The following is a 16752-nucleotide window of genomic DNA, read 5'->3' on the forward strand; positions in this document are numbered from 1 at the left end:
GCTGGGTCCGGCAGGGCTGCTGAGGTCAGTGGGCTCCCTGGCATCGTGCAGGGAGCGTGGCGCAGCCTCGTTAGGCCCACGCACGTGGACAGGACCCAATCTGTGAGGCTCGCCAAGAAGTGTCTGAGGGAGGTGCCTTTCCACGTGAAATACCCCCCGAAGGCTGAGAAACCATGGCAGCGTCCATCTCCTTAGTAACCTGAGAACTCCTTCCTCTGCACAGGTCATTCAGAACATACACTGCTTTTCCAAGGTCTCCGGAATAGGAGACGCCTCCCCCAGTGAGGGTCCCCGACAAGCACTCTATCCAGTCAGACGTTCACACAGTCCGTGTTTGCTCCCTGCCGGGCACTGGGATATAGGACAAGACCCAGCGGGGGAGGAGGTCATCCACCCATGGTGATGGCAGCTGTGACGAGCGTCATCCCCAGGCGGGCCTGTGAGAGGAGCTCGGATCCGAGAAGCCAGGCCAGGGAGCTTTGCTGGGAGGTGGAGACTGGAGCTGAGATGTGCTGGGGGTGGGGGAGGACCCCAGGCTCCAGGCAGAGGCAGGATGGGGAGTTCTGTGCTGGCCGAGGCAGGAAAGGTGGGCTGCTGGCCTCAGCTTCTACCTAACGTGGTGAGGCCACTGGAGAGTTCTGCCCCCCCACCGTGCAGGGAGTGGCTTTGGTTTCTAAGCCATTGCTCTAGCGGTCACCTGGAGACCAGAATGAAGGAAGGGGGCTGGAGTGGATGGGAGAGCGGGGCAGCTGCAGCGGGCAGCGTGGGGCTCCATCTTGCATGGCAAAGTGACCCTGCGACCCCAGGTCTGGTCTTGAACCGCTCTAGAAATATTTCGTTGTGTGTGCAAGAGGAGGGACGTCCTCCCTCTGTTGGGGCACCATGTGGATTAAATGCAGTCATAACTGAAACATGTTTCCCACGGACCCAACCTCAGTAAATGTTCAGTGCACAAGAACTCTCCATCTTGCCAATGGTGCGTCCTGGACCTGTTGGTCTCCAAGCCTGGCGGCGCGGGGCCGAGCTCGTTTTATTTCCCTCAGCTGGCCTCCTTCCCCTCTGCGAGCGTTGCTAGTCTGCTGGTGTGTTGGGCTCAGGACTTCGGCGCAGTTAGGGTGTCTCCTCTGGATGTGACTGTCTCCCGCTGGGCAGTGGGCAGGGCCTTTTCTGCTTCCCCACATGTGCTCGGAACTGTGCTGCAGCAAATCACCCCCCTCCCCAGGTCTGCACTCCATGCCTCCCCTTTGTCGGGCTGGGGGTGTCCGCCCCACACCAAGGCGGCTGCTGTCGGGGTGCCCTCCTGACCTCGAGACAAAGGCAGCGCCCTCTTGGGGCTGAAAGCCTTCCATTGAGAGCCCAGCCCACGAGAGCGCGCCTTTGAATCCCGAACAGAACCGGCATCCCACACACTCTGACTCAGTCTTGAAGCATAAAAGGACATGACGTGAGCTTTGATTAATGAGGAGCCCTGAACAGATCCGTTCCCAGAACTTTCCCTGCCCTGAGGCACATCGACTCCTGCGAGTGGCTTCCGACGATGGGTGATCAAAGGGGCTGGTGCTGCTCAGCTTCCGCTCTACAAACCAAAGGCCGATTGTGTTTGAGGAGAAGAGAGGGCCTCACACTCAGTGGGGTGTCTGGTCCTGGGTGCTCTGGGATAAGACCCACAAGTTTTCAAGGTGTCCACATCGAGTGAGTTTATCATCTTGTCTCTGGACGGTGAAGACGCACTTCCCCTAAGCTGGCAGGTCCTGCCCGAGGTGGGGGCGAGCAAGCAGCTTGGTCTGTTTTATTAGCAGACGGCGTTCTGCGCTCCTTGAGTGAGCGAGCAGATGTGAATAAACAGGGGGCTCCATCTTGGAGTGACACGCCACTCGTCTCCCCAACTACTAAGTGGTTTGACCCCCTAGCGAATGGCCCACACACAACGAAGTTCAAGTGCTGGTTCTAGAAAAGTCCATTGAGCCAACAGCCTCACAGCTTGTGACCTTCTTGAACCTCGTGCTTTCCAGACGGCCAGGCCTGGCTCCTTAACTGCCCCCCCCCACCGGGGGGCTTTCCCTTGCACCAGCCAGCACTGGGCCAGGGCTCTCCTCGGGGACTTCTGTCCTCGTGACCATCTGGGAGTTGGAGGGCTGCATATAACTCACCCTCTGAGTTCTCTCTTCCTTGCGCTTGTCGGCTCTGCTTTGGGGTGATGCAGTGATAATCTGGTTGAGACACTAGCCACCTCTGTCTTGGGCCCACCTGAAATCTTTCCAGTGCCCCAGGCACACCATCCTCAGGTCACTGAATAGGATGGCGAGGTGCACACACCTCCTGCCAGGATGTCGGCTGACGTCACATGCATCTCATCATAGGTGAGGGGCGTGGCGAGAGGCTGGACTGCAGGCGGGTCAAAAGCTTCTTCCCCTCTGTCTCAGCCGGTTCAGGCTGCTGTCACAGAAATGCTGTAGACTGGGACTCAAACAACAGACGTTTATTTCTGCCTCTTCTGGAGGCTGGAGGTGCAAGGTCAAGGCAGCCGCAGAATCCGCATCTGGTGAGAGCCAGCCCCCTAGTCCCTAGGTATCTTCGCTGGTGTCCTCACACGGTGGGAGGGGCCAGGGGGCTCCCTGGGGTCCCTTTAATGAGGACACTAATCTCATTTGTGAGGGCTCCACCCTCCTGACCTCATCACTTCCCAAAGGCCCCACCTCCTCATATCATTGCCTTGGGATTAGGTTTCGACAGAGGAATTTGGGGACGCAGCTCAGCGGCCCTCCTTGGAAGGTTTTACTCCCGGAGGCGGAGGCGGCACGGAGGGAATAAGATGGCGGCCAATCAGATCCGAGCTCAACCTCTCTGTTCTCCGTGGTTCTCACCTGCAAAACGGGGGCAATAGTTGCCACCTCACACCGTGACGGCCCGGTTCAGTGAGGCAACCCGTGCAAAGCGTTGATGTCTAACGGATTTCATCCTTTATCATTTTCCCACCTTTTCATTGTGGGAGACCAGAGACCTCAAACATGTGGAAGGGACAGCACAGTCAATCTCCTTGTACCTACTGCATCCGTCTGCTCAGGCTGCCATGACAACGCCGCAGACCCAGTCGCTTCGGCAACAGACATTTATTTTCTCGCAGTTCTGGAGGCTGGAAGTCCAAGGTCAGGGTGTGGGCAGGGTTGGTTTCTGGTGAGACCCTTTTTTTTTTTTTTTTTGGCTTGCAGATGGCTCCTTCCTGCTATGTTCTTTCACGGAAGAGGCCATTCCTGGTGTCTCCTCCTCTTAAAAGCACGCCACCCCCATCGGATCAGGACTGTGTCCATGCGACTTCCTTTAACCTAGGTCACCTCCTTAAAGGCCCTGTCTCCAAACGCAGTCGTACTGGGCGTTAGGACTTCAACATATGGGTTTCGTGGGGGACACGACTCAGTCCACTGCACACATATCTAAATTTTAGCAGGAATGTACCTGACCTTGCTACTGTATGAGTCCCTCCTATGGGCATAGACTCATTGCCTTGCATGGAAAGCTAGAATTTGGGTAGTGAACATGTAGGATTTTTTTTGTTGGTCACGTTGAAAACACTGTGGGTCTGTGTATGTGTGGATGTGTGTGGATATGACAAACAGTTTCCAGAAGATTCCATACATTTTCCTTTGCGATTTTCCTCCCTATGATAACTTTAAAGAAAATGGTAAAAAAAAAAAAAAAAGCCTTTAAAAACACCATACTTCTGTTACCTTTCTACATTCCCAAAATTTTGTATTGGCAAAATATTCTTTTAAAATTCTTAAAATGCACTTAATGAAAACTATGTGGAACCGAGAAATACAGCCCAGATAGAGCAGGAGACAAGCTATTTGACAGTCACTGGGTAGTTATTTGTAGCGAGTCCGTAGTTTTGAGCCCAGTTCCCTGTCGGGCCCTGCGTGTTTCGTAGGCCCTCTGCCCGCCCTGCCCAGCTGAGTGTGTTCAGCACAAATACGGGCATAAGGGAACTCGGCCCCCGGGAGCTATATATAGCACATATGCAGAAATTCCGAAGCCAAGCAGGACTGACTTGGGAATTGTGCCTCTCACAGTAGCACCTGTTGAATGTGAAGAGTCAAGCTCACGATTATCTTTGTCTCAAAGCACAGTTGTGCTCACTTGGGCCTTTCCCCCAGACATCTCAGGATCCCCGGGAGTGTGTGGGACCTCCTCGTAAACCACACGGAATGGTTCACACCCTCTATTATGCCAAACTTATTTAAAAACTTTCTGAAGTCCCCGCATTTTAGGCTACGATGAGCTGGTCTCCCCATTTCCGCACTCAGTGCTGACCAGCCCGGAAAGGCCCAGACTAAGTGTTTGCGGTTCCTGGTGTTGCTTTTTGGAGAAAGTGACGCCACGTGTAGTGGTTCTGGGAGGGACGGGATTGGGGGCATCTCTCGTGTGGAGGAAGGAGCTACGGGGGGGACGGTGCGGTTCGTGGCCTTTGGTGGGGAGCACGAGGGTGATTCTGCCTGTGCTGTGGCTCTGTCCTTGGCATCGCTGAGAGCCAATGACACAGTAAATGTTCTCGTTGTTGACAGCATCGCGCACGGAGACTCCTGCTCCGCTCCTGAGGGTGCTGCCAGCTCAGATCCGGGCATCGCGTCCCCAGAGGTGACTGAACCGAGGAAGCACCCACAGAAAGCCAGCGGCCCGGAAGACTCTCCACTGCCCAGCCCACCAGCGCCCTGGGAGCAGGACAGCCCCTCGGGCTCCATGCCCTTTGCCGAGGGCCCCGCTGACGAAGCAGGCTCCGCAAGCCCTCTAGCTGCACCTGAAGGCTGGCCCCTCATCAGGCCCCTCGGTCGGCACCCCAGGAGGAAATCTTGCCCAAGTGTCCAGCGGTACACCCTGGCAGCGCCTGCCCCCCAGGGGGACAGCCCTACTGAGCACAGTGCAGCTGCCATTGTCCCCAGGGCTGGAAGACAGAACGACCCAGAGGAAGAGGGGAACATGCCCTTTGCCGAGGGTCTCCCCGAAACTTGCCTAGCAAGCCCTCCAGCTGCCCCCGAAGGCTGGCCCCTCATCCGGCCCTTCACTCAGCACTCCAGGAGGAAATCTTGTCCAAATGTCTGGGGGTACACCCTGGCAGCGCCTGCCCCTCACAGGGACAGCCTCACTCGGCACAGTGCAGCTGCCATTGTCCCCAGGGCCGGAATAAGGAACAAACTGGAGGAAGAGGGGCACATGCCGTTTGCTGAGAGCACCCCCGAAGTTTGCTCAGGAAGCCCACCAGCTGCCCCTGAAGGCTGGCCCCTCATCCGGCCCCTCGGTCGGCACCCCAGGAAGAAGCCTTCCCCAAATGTCCAGGGGAACACCCTGGCAGCGCCTGCCCCTCAGGGGGACAGCCCTACTGAGCACAGTGCAGCTGCCTTTGTCCCCAGGGCTGGAAGACAGAACGACCTAAAAGGAGAGGGGCGGAAATCAGCTTCCATTGATCAGTCGCCAGGAATTTCCCCAGCACCTTCCAGAGAGCCCGTGGTGGGGCAGCCAGCTGGAGAGGCGGGCCAGCCTGGTGGCTTTGACTCCCAAAGGAAAGAGGCTGCAGGTGGCCTCCCTCCACCGGTGTCGGGAGTGCAGGCGGCCCCCACAAACCCTTCTGCAGCCCCATCAGACGAGAAGAGCTCAGCTGCCCTGGAGGAGGGCCCCCCAACGCCTGAGACCCCGGCCCCAGAAGTGCCACCCCCCAGAGCCTCAGACAGAGGAAGTTGCCAAACAGAGATGCCGCCGCAGGATTCAGTCGCTGACTCAGTTTCCCTCGGGGCCCGCTGTCCCACGAGGAGCCATTCAGGGCCTGCTCCAGAAGCCGAGGCCGCTGCTTCCCCCCGGGAAAGCGGCCGGCAGCAAACGGGGGCACAACTGCCGTGCGCGGAGCCAGCCTGCGACCTGCCAGGTCCTGCCCTGGCTCCGGGGGCCGGGGGGTCTCGGATGGAGACTCTAGACGCCAGTGACGCTCAGCATCCCTTGAAGACAGGGATGCCAGGACCCGAGCCCAGTAAAGCCGCCGGTGGGGCAGCAGGGGACCAGCCTGAGGCGGCTTTGCTTGTGAGTGCTGAGCAGCCGAGTCCAGCTTCGGGCCTCACTTCCCAGCCCGGCGCCCAGGCCTCGGCTGCCGCAGAAGAACCCGGCTGGCTGACCAGGGAGACGGTTCCGGGGCCTGCGGTGCCTGTGCTTACAGATCCAGCCAAAGAGCCGGCAGAGGCAGGGTTGGCGGGACAGGAGACGCCCGCGTCAGACCTCAGAGGTGAGGGAGGGGGTCCGGAAGGGAGCCCCCCCACCGACGGTCCCGCCCATTTGCCCCAGAAGGAGAGCGGGGAGATCTGCCGCACGGAGCGAAGCCGAGAAGTCCAACAAGGGGTGCCGCCCCCTCCTCCCAGCGCACCAGACGAAAGTGCCAGAAGGTCACCAGGGCCCAAGGATGAAGCCAAGGCCCCCGACAGCCCAGGTGTGGCTGAGGGGGAAAGCAGACACTCTGGGGCTGCTCCTACAGGACAGGAAGAAGCCCCAGAGCCACGTGGCAGCGCAGGTCCTGCGAACCCGTGGGGAGAGCACCCCCAGGCCCTCGGCTGCAAGCCCGACCCAGAGACGGAGAAAGAGGAGGTGTCAGAGCGAACCAGAGACGTGGAGAGCGAAGTCCTTCCGAGCACGGCCTTAGCACAACCCCGCAGGAAGGAGGGGCCCGGGTCTCCGTCAGAGGGTGCGGCTCCCAGCCCAGTGGCCCGTGGGGCTCTGGGAGAAGCCCGCGTGGTCCAGACACCTGGCTCACTGCACACGCTCCATGCTCAGGGCCCCATCACACCCCCCGCCCCGGATGGAGCTGGCAAACATGTCGTTCCCGGAGGAGCTGTCCAGGAGGGGCCAGGACTGCAGCCCCAATGTCCTGACGACGTCCTTCAGGACGTGGGGGCACTGGGAAGAATGGACTCTCTTCCTGCTTTAGAATCTGAGAAATCAGACTTCCTGTCGACTTCTGCTGCAGAGGTCGTCCCCGAAGCCGGGGAGGTGGAGAGCTCGTCAGAAATGAAGACCAGGGGCCACCCGTCTGCGCAGACGCCCGGCAGCTGTGACGGGGAGGGTTCGCTGACGTCCCCGCGACCCCATGGGCTGGAGCGAGATGCAGCTGGACAGGAAGTCCAAGCCGAAGGGCCACATCCCGCTGAGGGGGAGAGCTTAGGAGTGGACCGTGGGCTTCCAGAGCAAGATCAGCAGGGAATCCTGTCCTGCCCAGGACACCAAATCCAAGTAGCTGCTCCTGAGGGACCTTCAGGCTCTCCTGAGAACCACCGCCAGCCATCCCAGCCGGGCCCGGAAGGGGCTGTCTTTGACATGCTCGGGGAGAAGCAGCGACAGTGTGAAAATGAGGACAAGACTTCTCCAGGTGACCCAGGTTTTAAGGACCCAGGTGCGGACTCCCCCCAAATCCCTGTACCCCTGGAACCTCGGGAGGATGTGACCTTGTCCGCGCACGGAGGAGAGGAGCAGGCTTCCAGACCAGAGCTTCAAAGGGAGCTCCCCAAAGTCAGTCTGTCTGATGCTCTGTGTTCGGCTCCCAGGGACCCGGTTCCGGAGAGCCCTGTGCCAGAGCAGTTGGAGCCGCCGGCCCCAGGGAGCCCCGAGTTGCCTGCCCTTGGGGAGGACGGGCGAGAGGTGGTGTGCAGGGGCAGCGAGCCCTGTGGCATCGTGCGTCCTGCAGCGGACACTGCACAAGACTCCTCCCTCGCAGGGAGCTTGCGCGGGAACGAAGGTTGCACTGGGCGGGGGCCGAGCAAGTCCCAGCAGGAGCCGGTCGGGGTGCTGAGAGCCAGCAGCCAGCGTGAAGAAGCATGTCTCAGGGACACAGGTGCCTCTGAAGCAGCTGACGCCTGGCCCCCACTCCAGGGCTTGGGCAAGACGCAGGAGGCAAGTGGGAACACAGCGGGGGCCCTGCCCTGCTGGCCTGACTCGGTAGCTCTCCCGGATGCAGCTCAGGGCCCGCCGGGCCCAGCGCCTGCCAGCCCCGGCGTCACACCCACTCAGGATGCCCCGGAGAGCGAGGCGTGTGATGAAACCCAGGAAGGCGGGCGGCAACCAGGGCTGGCCCCACAGGAGGAAATGGAGTGTCCTGCCACCTCGGAGGCAGAGGCCCAGAAGCTTCCTGGAAGTTCCCCATCGGCCAAGGGGCAGCGAGGTGAGGCAGGGGCTGCTGCCGAGACTGGTGGGGACGTTGGCCAAGGAGACCCGAGGAGGCCGCGCGCTCCGGAGGAGCCGGGAGAAGGTACTCTGGGTGGCGGCCTCCTGCAGACGGAGCCGTGTCCCGCCCCAGGGGAGCAAGCTCCCACCCCTGCCCAAGGGGAAGCCGGCCACCCTGGGCAGCCCTCAGCCAGCTGTCAGGACGCCTTGCCGCCAGCAGGAGAGCTGGCTGGGACTTCCAGGAGCATGGTGGCTAGTCCCGCAGCCCAGGCTGTCCCCGACCCCAAGAAGCCCCTACCATCGGGGCCACCAGAAGAGGCCGCTCCTGACACTCCTTACCTGCATATTGACAGTGCTGCCAGGAGAGGGGCAGAAGATAGCCCTAGAGGTCTTGGTGAAAGCCCTTGTCCCACACAGGAGCCCCCGTGTGCCTTGGAAAACGCCGCCTCCGGGAAGCCGGCTGCGGGCCCCCTCGCCTCCCCCTCCCTCTCCCTCTCCCACCCAGGAGCTGCAGGTGGAGATGTCTCTGCAGTGCCGGCCAGCAGTGGAAGCCCCAAAGCCAGGAACTTTGAAGGACCTGCAGACCCTGTGCCCTACATGGACAGGATGCTGCCTCTGGCTAGTGGCAAGCAGACAGCAGAGGAGGAGAGAGCGGCCGGAGCGCCTGATGCAAGCACTCGGCCCCAGGAAATTCCTGCTCGCCCTGCCAGTGAGGGGGGCGTGGGGAGGATGGTAGAACCTTCCCAGGACACGAGGAAGGGCGCGTCCGGTGGTGTGGACACAGGCTCCAAGCAGACCGGCATGACGGCCGGGTTCCCTGACTTCAGGGAGCACATCACCAAGATCTTCGAGAAACCCATGCTCGGAGGCCTGACTGCCGACCGGCCCCAGCGCACGGCAGGAGAAAAGGTGGGAGCTGGCCCGAGTGTGGGGGGCAAGGACCTCAGTGTGCCCTTACGCCCAGAGAAGCTTCCGGGTGGGACTCAAGTAGAAGCCGTAGCCCCTCTCCCTGCCCCTCCTGCTGGACTCTGGGGGGACTCAAAGAACCAGAAGCCGGAGCTGGCGGTTGAGGCTGAGATTTCCCACGAGGTTCCCCAGGCTCCAGCTCCAGAAGAGCTGCTGGGGCTGGCAGGGCAGAGCCCGGCAGGTGCCGGTGTGGGGAAGGAAATGACTGGCAGCCCGCTGATGCCGAAGGAGTGCAAGGAGCTGGAGGGGGCTGGAGAAGCGGGGCCGGGGCTGGGAGGCCAGGCCGGCTCACAGCAGGGGAGCGGCCGGCAGCCGCCAGCTCCGGGCCCTTCTTCGCGAGCTGCTTCTCCAGAGACTCCTACGGGGAAAGCTGCGGACTTGCCGGTGGCTCCGCAGAGCCCCAGAGAAGGGGACTCGGTTCCAGGTGACAGGATTCCTTCTGGGAAGCAGCACCAGGACACACCCACCAGCAGCAGTCGACCCAGAGAAGGCGGTGCCTGCGGCTTTGCTCACGCCGGAGCTCCAGGTGCCGTGCCAGTGTCCACCTCTGGCCTGGGAGCATCTGGCCCCCGTGGGGACATGCCTGTCACGGCCGAGGCCGCCAGCGAGCCCTGGAACCCCGACACACCTGGGGGAGAGAGGAGGCCTGGGGGCGCTGCTGGGACCTCAGAGGAACAAAGTACCCCGGGCAACCAGAGTGTCCCTGAGCCAGCAGCAGTGACAGACACTCCCCCGGAGCCCGGCGTGGTGGCAGGGGCTGCTAGGGAAGCGGAGGGTGACGTCACTTTGAGCACAGCTGAGACCGGGGCACGTGTGTCTGGTGACCTGCCGGAAACAGGTACGACGAGGATGTTCCCTGGAGTGCCTCCTGCCTCTGTACCGCCAGGGAGCTGTGGGGACCCCGGCTGCTCCCAGGGGGCTCCGGGGATGGAGGCTGCAGACGCCCTGGGTGCGGAGAGCCCAGCTGGGCACCAGCAGGCTGAGCCTCCGCCTCCTGCTGGGGACGGGAAGGCACGTGTCTCCTCGCCTCCAGGACCTGAAGAAACTCGGGACCCTAAACTGCAGAGCCTGGCTCCAGAAGCACTCCATGCTGAAAGGTACTTAAAAGAATAAATTCCCATGGGAAGGTGGGGTCCGCTTCACAAGTGGTTCTCACCCTGGTTTCTGTAAGTCAGTCAAATAGGTGGGTCGTTATTAAGGAGCTACGTTTTTCCACATCTAATTATTTACAGTTTACCTGCTTACAGTCCGTCTCTGGATGTGCTGAGATTATGGAAATTGTGGGCGGAATGGGTGGAGGCGTGGGACCTGTTTGTTTAACCAGTCTTACGCCTTCCCTTGTGTTGTTAACTCATCCTGCTCAAACTGTTTCCAAAGCACGAGCTGTTTGCCGGCTGGCCGCGCACCGCTGGGTCACAGGCTACAGTCGATCGCTGTTTACCCGGAGTCCAGACAGCTCTGCTTTTGAATCTGTATTTATTTACGCAGAGACGCCTAAGTGATCCGAAAGCATCCCAAACCCATGGACTGTCCCAAACGCATTTCTGTCCCAGGGCTGTGGACTTAGTAATCATTTTCAACAGGACACGAAGAGCGGTGCCCTTCGTACCATCTGTTGCTTTCTTTCTTTTTTTTTAAAGATTTTATTTATTTATTTTAAGAGAGGGAAGGGAGGGAGAAAGAGAGAGAGAGAGAGAGAAACATCAATGTGCGGTTGCTGGGGACCATGGCCTGCAACCCAGGCATGTGCCCTGGCTGGGAATCGAACCTGAGATGCCTGGTTTGCAGCCCACGCTCAATCCACTGAGCTATGCCAGCCAGGGCCATCTGTTGCTTTCTTAATGCCATCTCAGGACGAGCCCGGGGCCTGGCCCATCCCCTTCAGTTCCCGAGAAGGGTGCTCCAGAGGTCACGGGCGAGGTCATTTCCAAGGAGGCCAGCAGTGTGGGAGGAGCAGAAAGGTCAGCAAAGAGGTAGGAGCCTTTGGAGCACTGTGGTGCCTGCCCGTGGCGGGGGCACACGGAGTGTTTTACGAAGGGGGGCACCGCGTAGGCACGAGTCCTGACACAGGAGGAAAGCAGAGAGCCACCCCCTTCTTGACACGGGTGCAGCAGCCCCCGAGGTCACGGAGAGCTCCATGGTTGTAAGAGGGACCGAGCGAGTGGCTTTCTTAGCGGGGCTTATTATTTCTTTTGAAAAAGCCAGCTTTACTGAGAGGTAATTCGCATACTGTGTAAGTCGCTCATGTACAGTATACGATTCAATGGCTTTTAGTATCATCAGAGTTATGCGATCGTCACTACAATTTTAGATCATTGGCAGCTCTCCCCGCCAAAAATCCTGCACCCCTTAGACATCACACCTCAATCCTCCACCCCCCCCGCCCCCCCGAGCCCTAGACAACCACTGATCTAGTTCATTACCTTTTGAGGCAATGGGCTCAACACGGGTTGACTCTCTGGAGCAGCAATCTCTGATCACCAGGAGCCATCGCTCCGCAGAGATCTCAAGGTTAGAGGGGGCCACACGGCAGAGGTAACAGATCCCAGTCCTTGGCACTTGCAGGGTGCCTGCCTCCTCGTCCCTAAGCAAAGTGCCCCCTCTGGTTGTGCAAAATTTGCCGCCGGGAAGTTTCATCTTTGGGGGGAAATGGAGGTATTGTGGGCAGGTACCTCGTGAACAGGCTTCACAACATCCTTCCTCAGACCTGCGGCTGTCTGGCGTTGTGCGTGCGCGAGCGCGCGAGCATGCGCGCGCACGCGAGCAGGGTGGAGTTCGCCTTTACATTGGTACCTGTGACGGGCTGTTATTGTGTTCTCCCAAACAGCTGCAGGCATTTTATAAATGGTTGGACTCACATTGTGCGCACGCTGAAAGAATGTGCGGTCACCTGTTCCTTCGCGTCTGAGCACACCCACCAACACCCAGCTGCCGCCCTGCCCGACAAGGGCAGCGCTTGTCCTAATTGGGCGGAGGGGTGCAGGCGCTGCGGCCAAGACAGATGCGGCTTCCGTCTGCATCGGACGCTCGCCGTCTGCTGCTGACCGGGCGCGGATCTCCCCGCAGCCCTTGGCGGCATGCAGTTCGACATTCCCAGTTCAAGGGGAGGCAAAACATCCAACCAGGAGAAATATCTACCCTCCCTCACCCCACAAACGAGGGATTAGCTCTTTGTTCAGTGTCCCTGGGTATTTTATCCCCTTCTTGGAGAACTCAGGACCAAACGTGCTGTAGGTTAATGAATATTTTATGGTTCATTGTTTTAATCACTATATGTTTTAATATTATAATTTCTTTTTTAAAATATTTTACTTATTTATTTTTAGAGAGGGAAAGGAGCGAGAGAGAGAGAGAGAGAGAGAGAGAGAGAAGCATCCATGTGCAGTTGCTGGGGGTCGTGGCCTGCAACCCAGGCACGTGCCCTGACTGGGAATCGAACTGGCGATACTTTGGTTCCCAGCCTGCGCTCAATCCCCTGAGCTACGCCAGCCAGGGCAATATTATAGTTTCTAAATTAATATTAAAGAATTTGTAAGGTACAGAAAAGTATAACGGGAAAGGGAAGGATTCACAACCATACCACCTAATGATTATAGTTAATCGTTTCAGTGTGTTTCCCCCCACTTTTTTTCTGTGTAAGTTTTCAGAGACTTGATCTGCCCCCCCTCCCCGCCCCCCCACCATCAGAACTCTTCGCCAACACGCCTTAGCGGCTGAAGTCGCATCCCTTACCACAGTTTCCCAAGCAGTGGGCGTTCAGGTTGGGACAGAGGCTTCCTGCCCGCTGTGCATAGTGTCCTTCGAGTCATAGCCCTCTAGACTCTCCAGAGCTGGGCCGACCGGGATGCCTGCACTCACCAGACGTGAGTGTTGTGCTGTGTGTGTAAGCACACACCTGAGGTTGAAGATGTAGCCTGAAAAAGACAATATGTATCATTAATTATTTCCATATTGACTATAGGTTAAACTCGTATTTTGAATGTATCGGGTTAGACTATAGTATTAAAATGAATTTCACTTATGTTTTTTCTTGTTTTAAATGTGGCTACCCCAAAATTTTGAAATCCCACATGTGGCTTTTGAGTACAGGGCTTGCATTTGTGGTTCCAGGTCTATTTCTGCTTAGATCATTTGCTTCCAGAGCCTGCTTTGCCCTGCTCCCTGAAGGAGTGAGGATGAAGAGGGCGGGCCTTTCTTGTGCTTTGGGCTCTGGGGAAGTTGCTCTCCCACTCTGTCATTGGTTGAGGATTTCTGGGGAGAATTCTCATTGGGCCCTCCCCTCCAGCCTGCCAGGTGAGGTGACCTCTGGGCTCCCCCCCCTTAAGGGGAATTAAAGAGGCATCAACCTCTGAACGAATAGGCTGCAACAGATTCCAGCTTATACTTAGTCGATAGTCAAAGGTCTCCAGAAGGGTCCAGACCAGCTCTGCCTGGTGGAATTATGGCACGAGCCACAGATGTAACCTTGAATTTTCTAGTAGCCATGTTAAAAATGAAACAAATTTTGATTATATATATAAATAATTACAATATATAATTTAATAACTACCAAATTCTCTTTGATAATATATTTTATTTAACAGCCTATCACAAATGCTTTCATTTCAACATGTAATTGATATAAAAATTATCCAGGTGATACTCTCCATTCTTGTTTTCTTTTTTTAATTTAACTTTTATTTCTTTTTTTTAAAGATTTTATCCATTTATTTTCAGAGAGGGAAGGGAGGGAGAAAGAGAGAGAGAGAGAAACATCAATGTGCAGTTGCTGGGGGTCATGGCCTGCAACCCAGGCATGTGCCCTGACTGGGAATCGAACCTGTGATACTTTGGTTCGCAGCCCACGCTCAATCCACTGAGCTACGCCAGCTAGGACCATTCTTGTTTTCATAGTAAGTCTTTGAGATCCTGTGTGTGTCTCGTGCTCACAGCACATCTCAGTGTGGACCGGCCACATTCCCAGCACTCAGCAGCTGTGAGTGGCCTGTGGCTGCCACCCTGTACCCCCCAGCCCCCAAAGTGTTGTGACAGTTTCGACAAGCCTTCCCGTGGGGTCCCCACAGTCCTGCATCTCTATGCCCAGCAACCGCAATCCTGCAAGTTTAGTATAAACATTGGGAATGCTTCTTTGCCCTGAAGAGGAGGCTTTACTACCTCTGGTGAACCTGTTCACCACGAGGAGCTGTGCCAGGGACCTGGGCAGGTCTCAGAGAAAGTCTGGTCCAGGCCAGGACATGTGTGTGACCTGGGAGCAGCTGGTTGCACGGGAAGGTGAAGTCCAGCAGCAGTCTGGGAGAAGCCAGGTGGCCACACTTCAGTGGAAGCTGCCAGGGCCTGGTGGCGATGAAATTCGTGCGGGGGCTCCGGATTCCCACCCCAGCTCCGCCCGTTCCTGGCTACAAGCATGGCCTCAGTTCACCCAGCTATAGAATGGGCATGTCTGTGCCTGCCTCAGCCAGTTGCCGTGAGGTCTGACATAGCTGATTCAAGTGCAGCGCCCGCAGGTTCTGGGGCTGGGTGGGAGTTGGGCTCCCATCACGGTTTTGTGGGGGGTGGGCCTTTCCCGTGCAGAGAACTGACCGCCTGCCCTTCGTCTTCGGGTGGGGCCTGTTCTCCTGGGGCTGAGGTTCCAGCCTGACTGTCGTTCTTCTCCAGTACTGAGTTCTGTGCTGAAATAATCTTTTAAAAAAGTTTATTGATTTTAAAGAGAGGGGAGGGGTTGGGGAGAAAGACAGACAGACATCAGTGTGAGAGAGGAACATCAGTTGGTTGCTTCCCATAGGCACCCTGACCTGGGATCGAACCTACAACCTAGGTGTTTGCCCTGGCCAGGAATCGAACCCCTAGCCTGTTGATGTAGGGGGCGATGCTCCAACCAACGGAGCCACACTGGCCAGGGCTGTCTGCTGAAATGTATTAATGGCTGAGGCGAGTGAATTCTTTCTTACCCTCTACTGTGGAGCCCACAGCAATCTGCTTCCAGTTAAAAGGTTTTGAGATTGTGTTTTATTCCAAAACCTTACATGTATCTTTTACTGCGTGTTGTAGCATACTATATTTCAACATAAAGTAGTATTTTGAGTTGCCGCGAGAAGAGCAGAGCAAATCAAAACCACACTCTCTCTGTCCTTAGAGATCGGGCGGCAGGCCTCTGTGGACTCTGGAATTCGGGGGGTGCTGCTGACTTCACGGGCTGACACCGCAGACCAGACTCAGCATCTGAACACGTGTCTCTTCTGTCTCCGTGGCAGGACAGCTTGATAACTCAATCTCACGCTGCGCACGTGGGTGCGGGGAGCACAGATATGCTTACTGTTTGTTTCCCAACGATTTGGGAGTGAAATCGGCCCTGCCGGCGGATGTGCCACAGGTGTCCTGAGGCCCTGTGGACCTCCTGCCGCCACCGCACTCGGGGGGGGGGGGGTGGTAATCTGTGGGCCCCCGACTCCAAGAAGCAGGGTTGACAGGTGGCTCTGTGGGTTTCTGTACATCGTGCGGTCCCTCCCTGTGGCTGAGTCTGGGACCCACGGACAGGCCCGCTTCATTTTCAGGGTGTTCCACAGAAGGCGTTTGAGTTGCTGTGGATGTGGGGTGCACACGACGCTTCCGTGTGGGTGGGAGGTTGTGCTCCACACCACCGGTGTCAAACCCGTTGTTCTGGGTCCGTCCCGGGCATCGCCGAGCCGGCTTCTCGCTGGGTTTTTATTTAAGAGAGGTTTTTCTTTCCCATGTGGGAAAATAGTTGGAAAAGTATCCTTCTCAATTATTAGTGCATTTCGAGAGAATTAAATGATTCCCAGATGCTCGGGGTCTTTGCGCAGACCTGGGCTCACTCACGCAGGGCGGCAGGGCGGCAGGGCGGGAGGGCGGCTGGGCTGCGAAGCTGAGGGGGGCGGGGCCACGGGGAGGAGTGGCTGGCGTGGGGCCGAGGCAGCCCTGGCGGGGCCTGAAACCAAGCCCGGGCCTGCTCCTCACCCGTCCTCCCACGCGGTCTTCCCACTAGGTCTCTGCTTCTTCCTTCTTTCCTCCGCCTCCTTCTAAAATTACCAGCTGTGACACCATGTTTTCGAGTTTAAGAATAAGGTTTTGAGGATGGTTACAGCTGCATAAATTAAAGAAAAGAAAAAGAAAACATTCAAGTGTAGTTCTCTTAGCAGATAAAGCCGGAACAATAATCCCACCCCCCGCCCCCCCTCCATCCTGCCCCCTCAAGATCCCTTGGGGTTTGATTTTTATATTACGTTGCTTCTATTATTTTTAACCTTCCTTCTGAGAAATACGGGGCTACCACTGGGCTACAGCTCTGATCCCCCTTTCACTGGGAGCGATTTTCCTCCCCGGTGGGAGGCAGTGAAGTTGAGACAGGCCCATTCAGACCTCAGAGGCTTCTCGCTGGCTGTGCTACCTTGGGTGAGCCGCTTGACTTTCCAAACCTACGTTTCCATATTGATAAAAGGAGAAAAGTAATTGGGATTGAAGTTAGAATAAAACTGGAAAGTTTCCGAAGCATCTAGCCTGAAGCCTGGTATATGGTAAGCGCATAAGAAAAATGGCAACTTGCTATTATGTCACTTGTGTTGACTCAAAATCAGCCGGCAA

General features: G+C 57.3%; 1 protein-coding gene across 14 annotated transcripts in view; it reads left to right on the forward strand.

The window, feature by feature from the left end:
- TACC2 (transforming acidic coiled-coil containing protein 2) overlaps positions 1–16752 on the forward strand; it is a 179022-nt gene that overhangs the window by 46898 nt on the left and 115372 nt on the right. For 13 of the 14 annotated variants that reach the window (XM_045854245.1, XM_045854249.1, XM_045854247.1 and 10 more), the window contains exon 4: positions 4560–10250. The exons of the other annotated variant lie outside the window; for it this stretch is intronic. In XM_045854245.1, coding sequence (XP_045710201.1) covers positions 4560–10250 — 5691 coding nt within the window. The remainder of the gene's footprint in view (positions 1–4559; positions 10251–16752) is intronic. 14 annotated transcript variants of the gene reach the window in all.

The sequence above is a fragment of the Phyllostomus hastatus genome, unplaced genomic scaffold, assembly GCF_019186645.2.
Source record: "Phyllostomus hastatus isolate PE091 unplaced genomic scaffold, TTU_PhHast_1.1 phas_scaffold_1066, whole genome shotgun sequence".
NCBI lineage: Eukaryota > Metazoa > Chordata > Mammalia > Chiroptera > Phyllostomidae > Phyllostomus > Phyllostomus hastatus.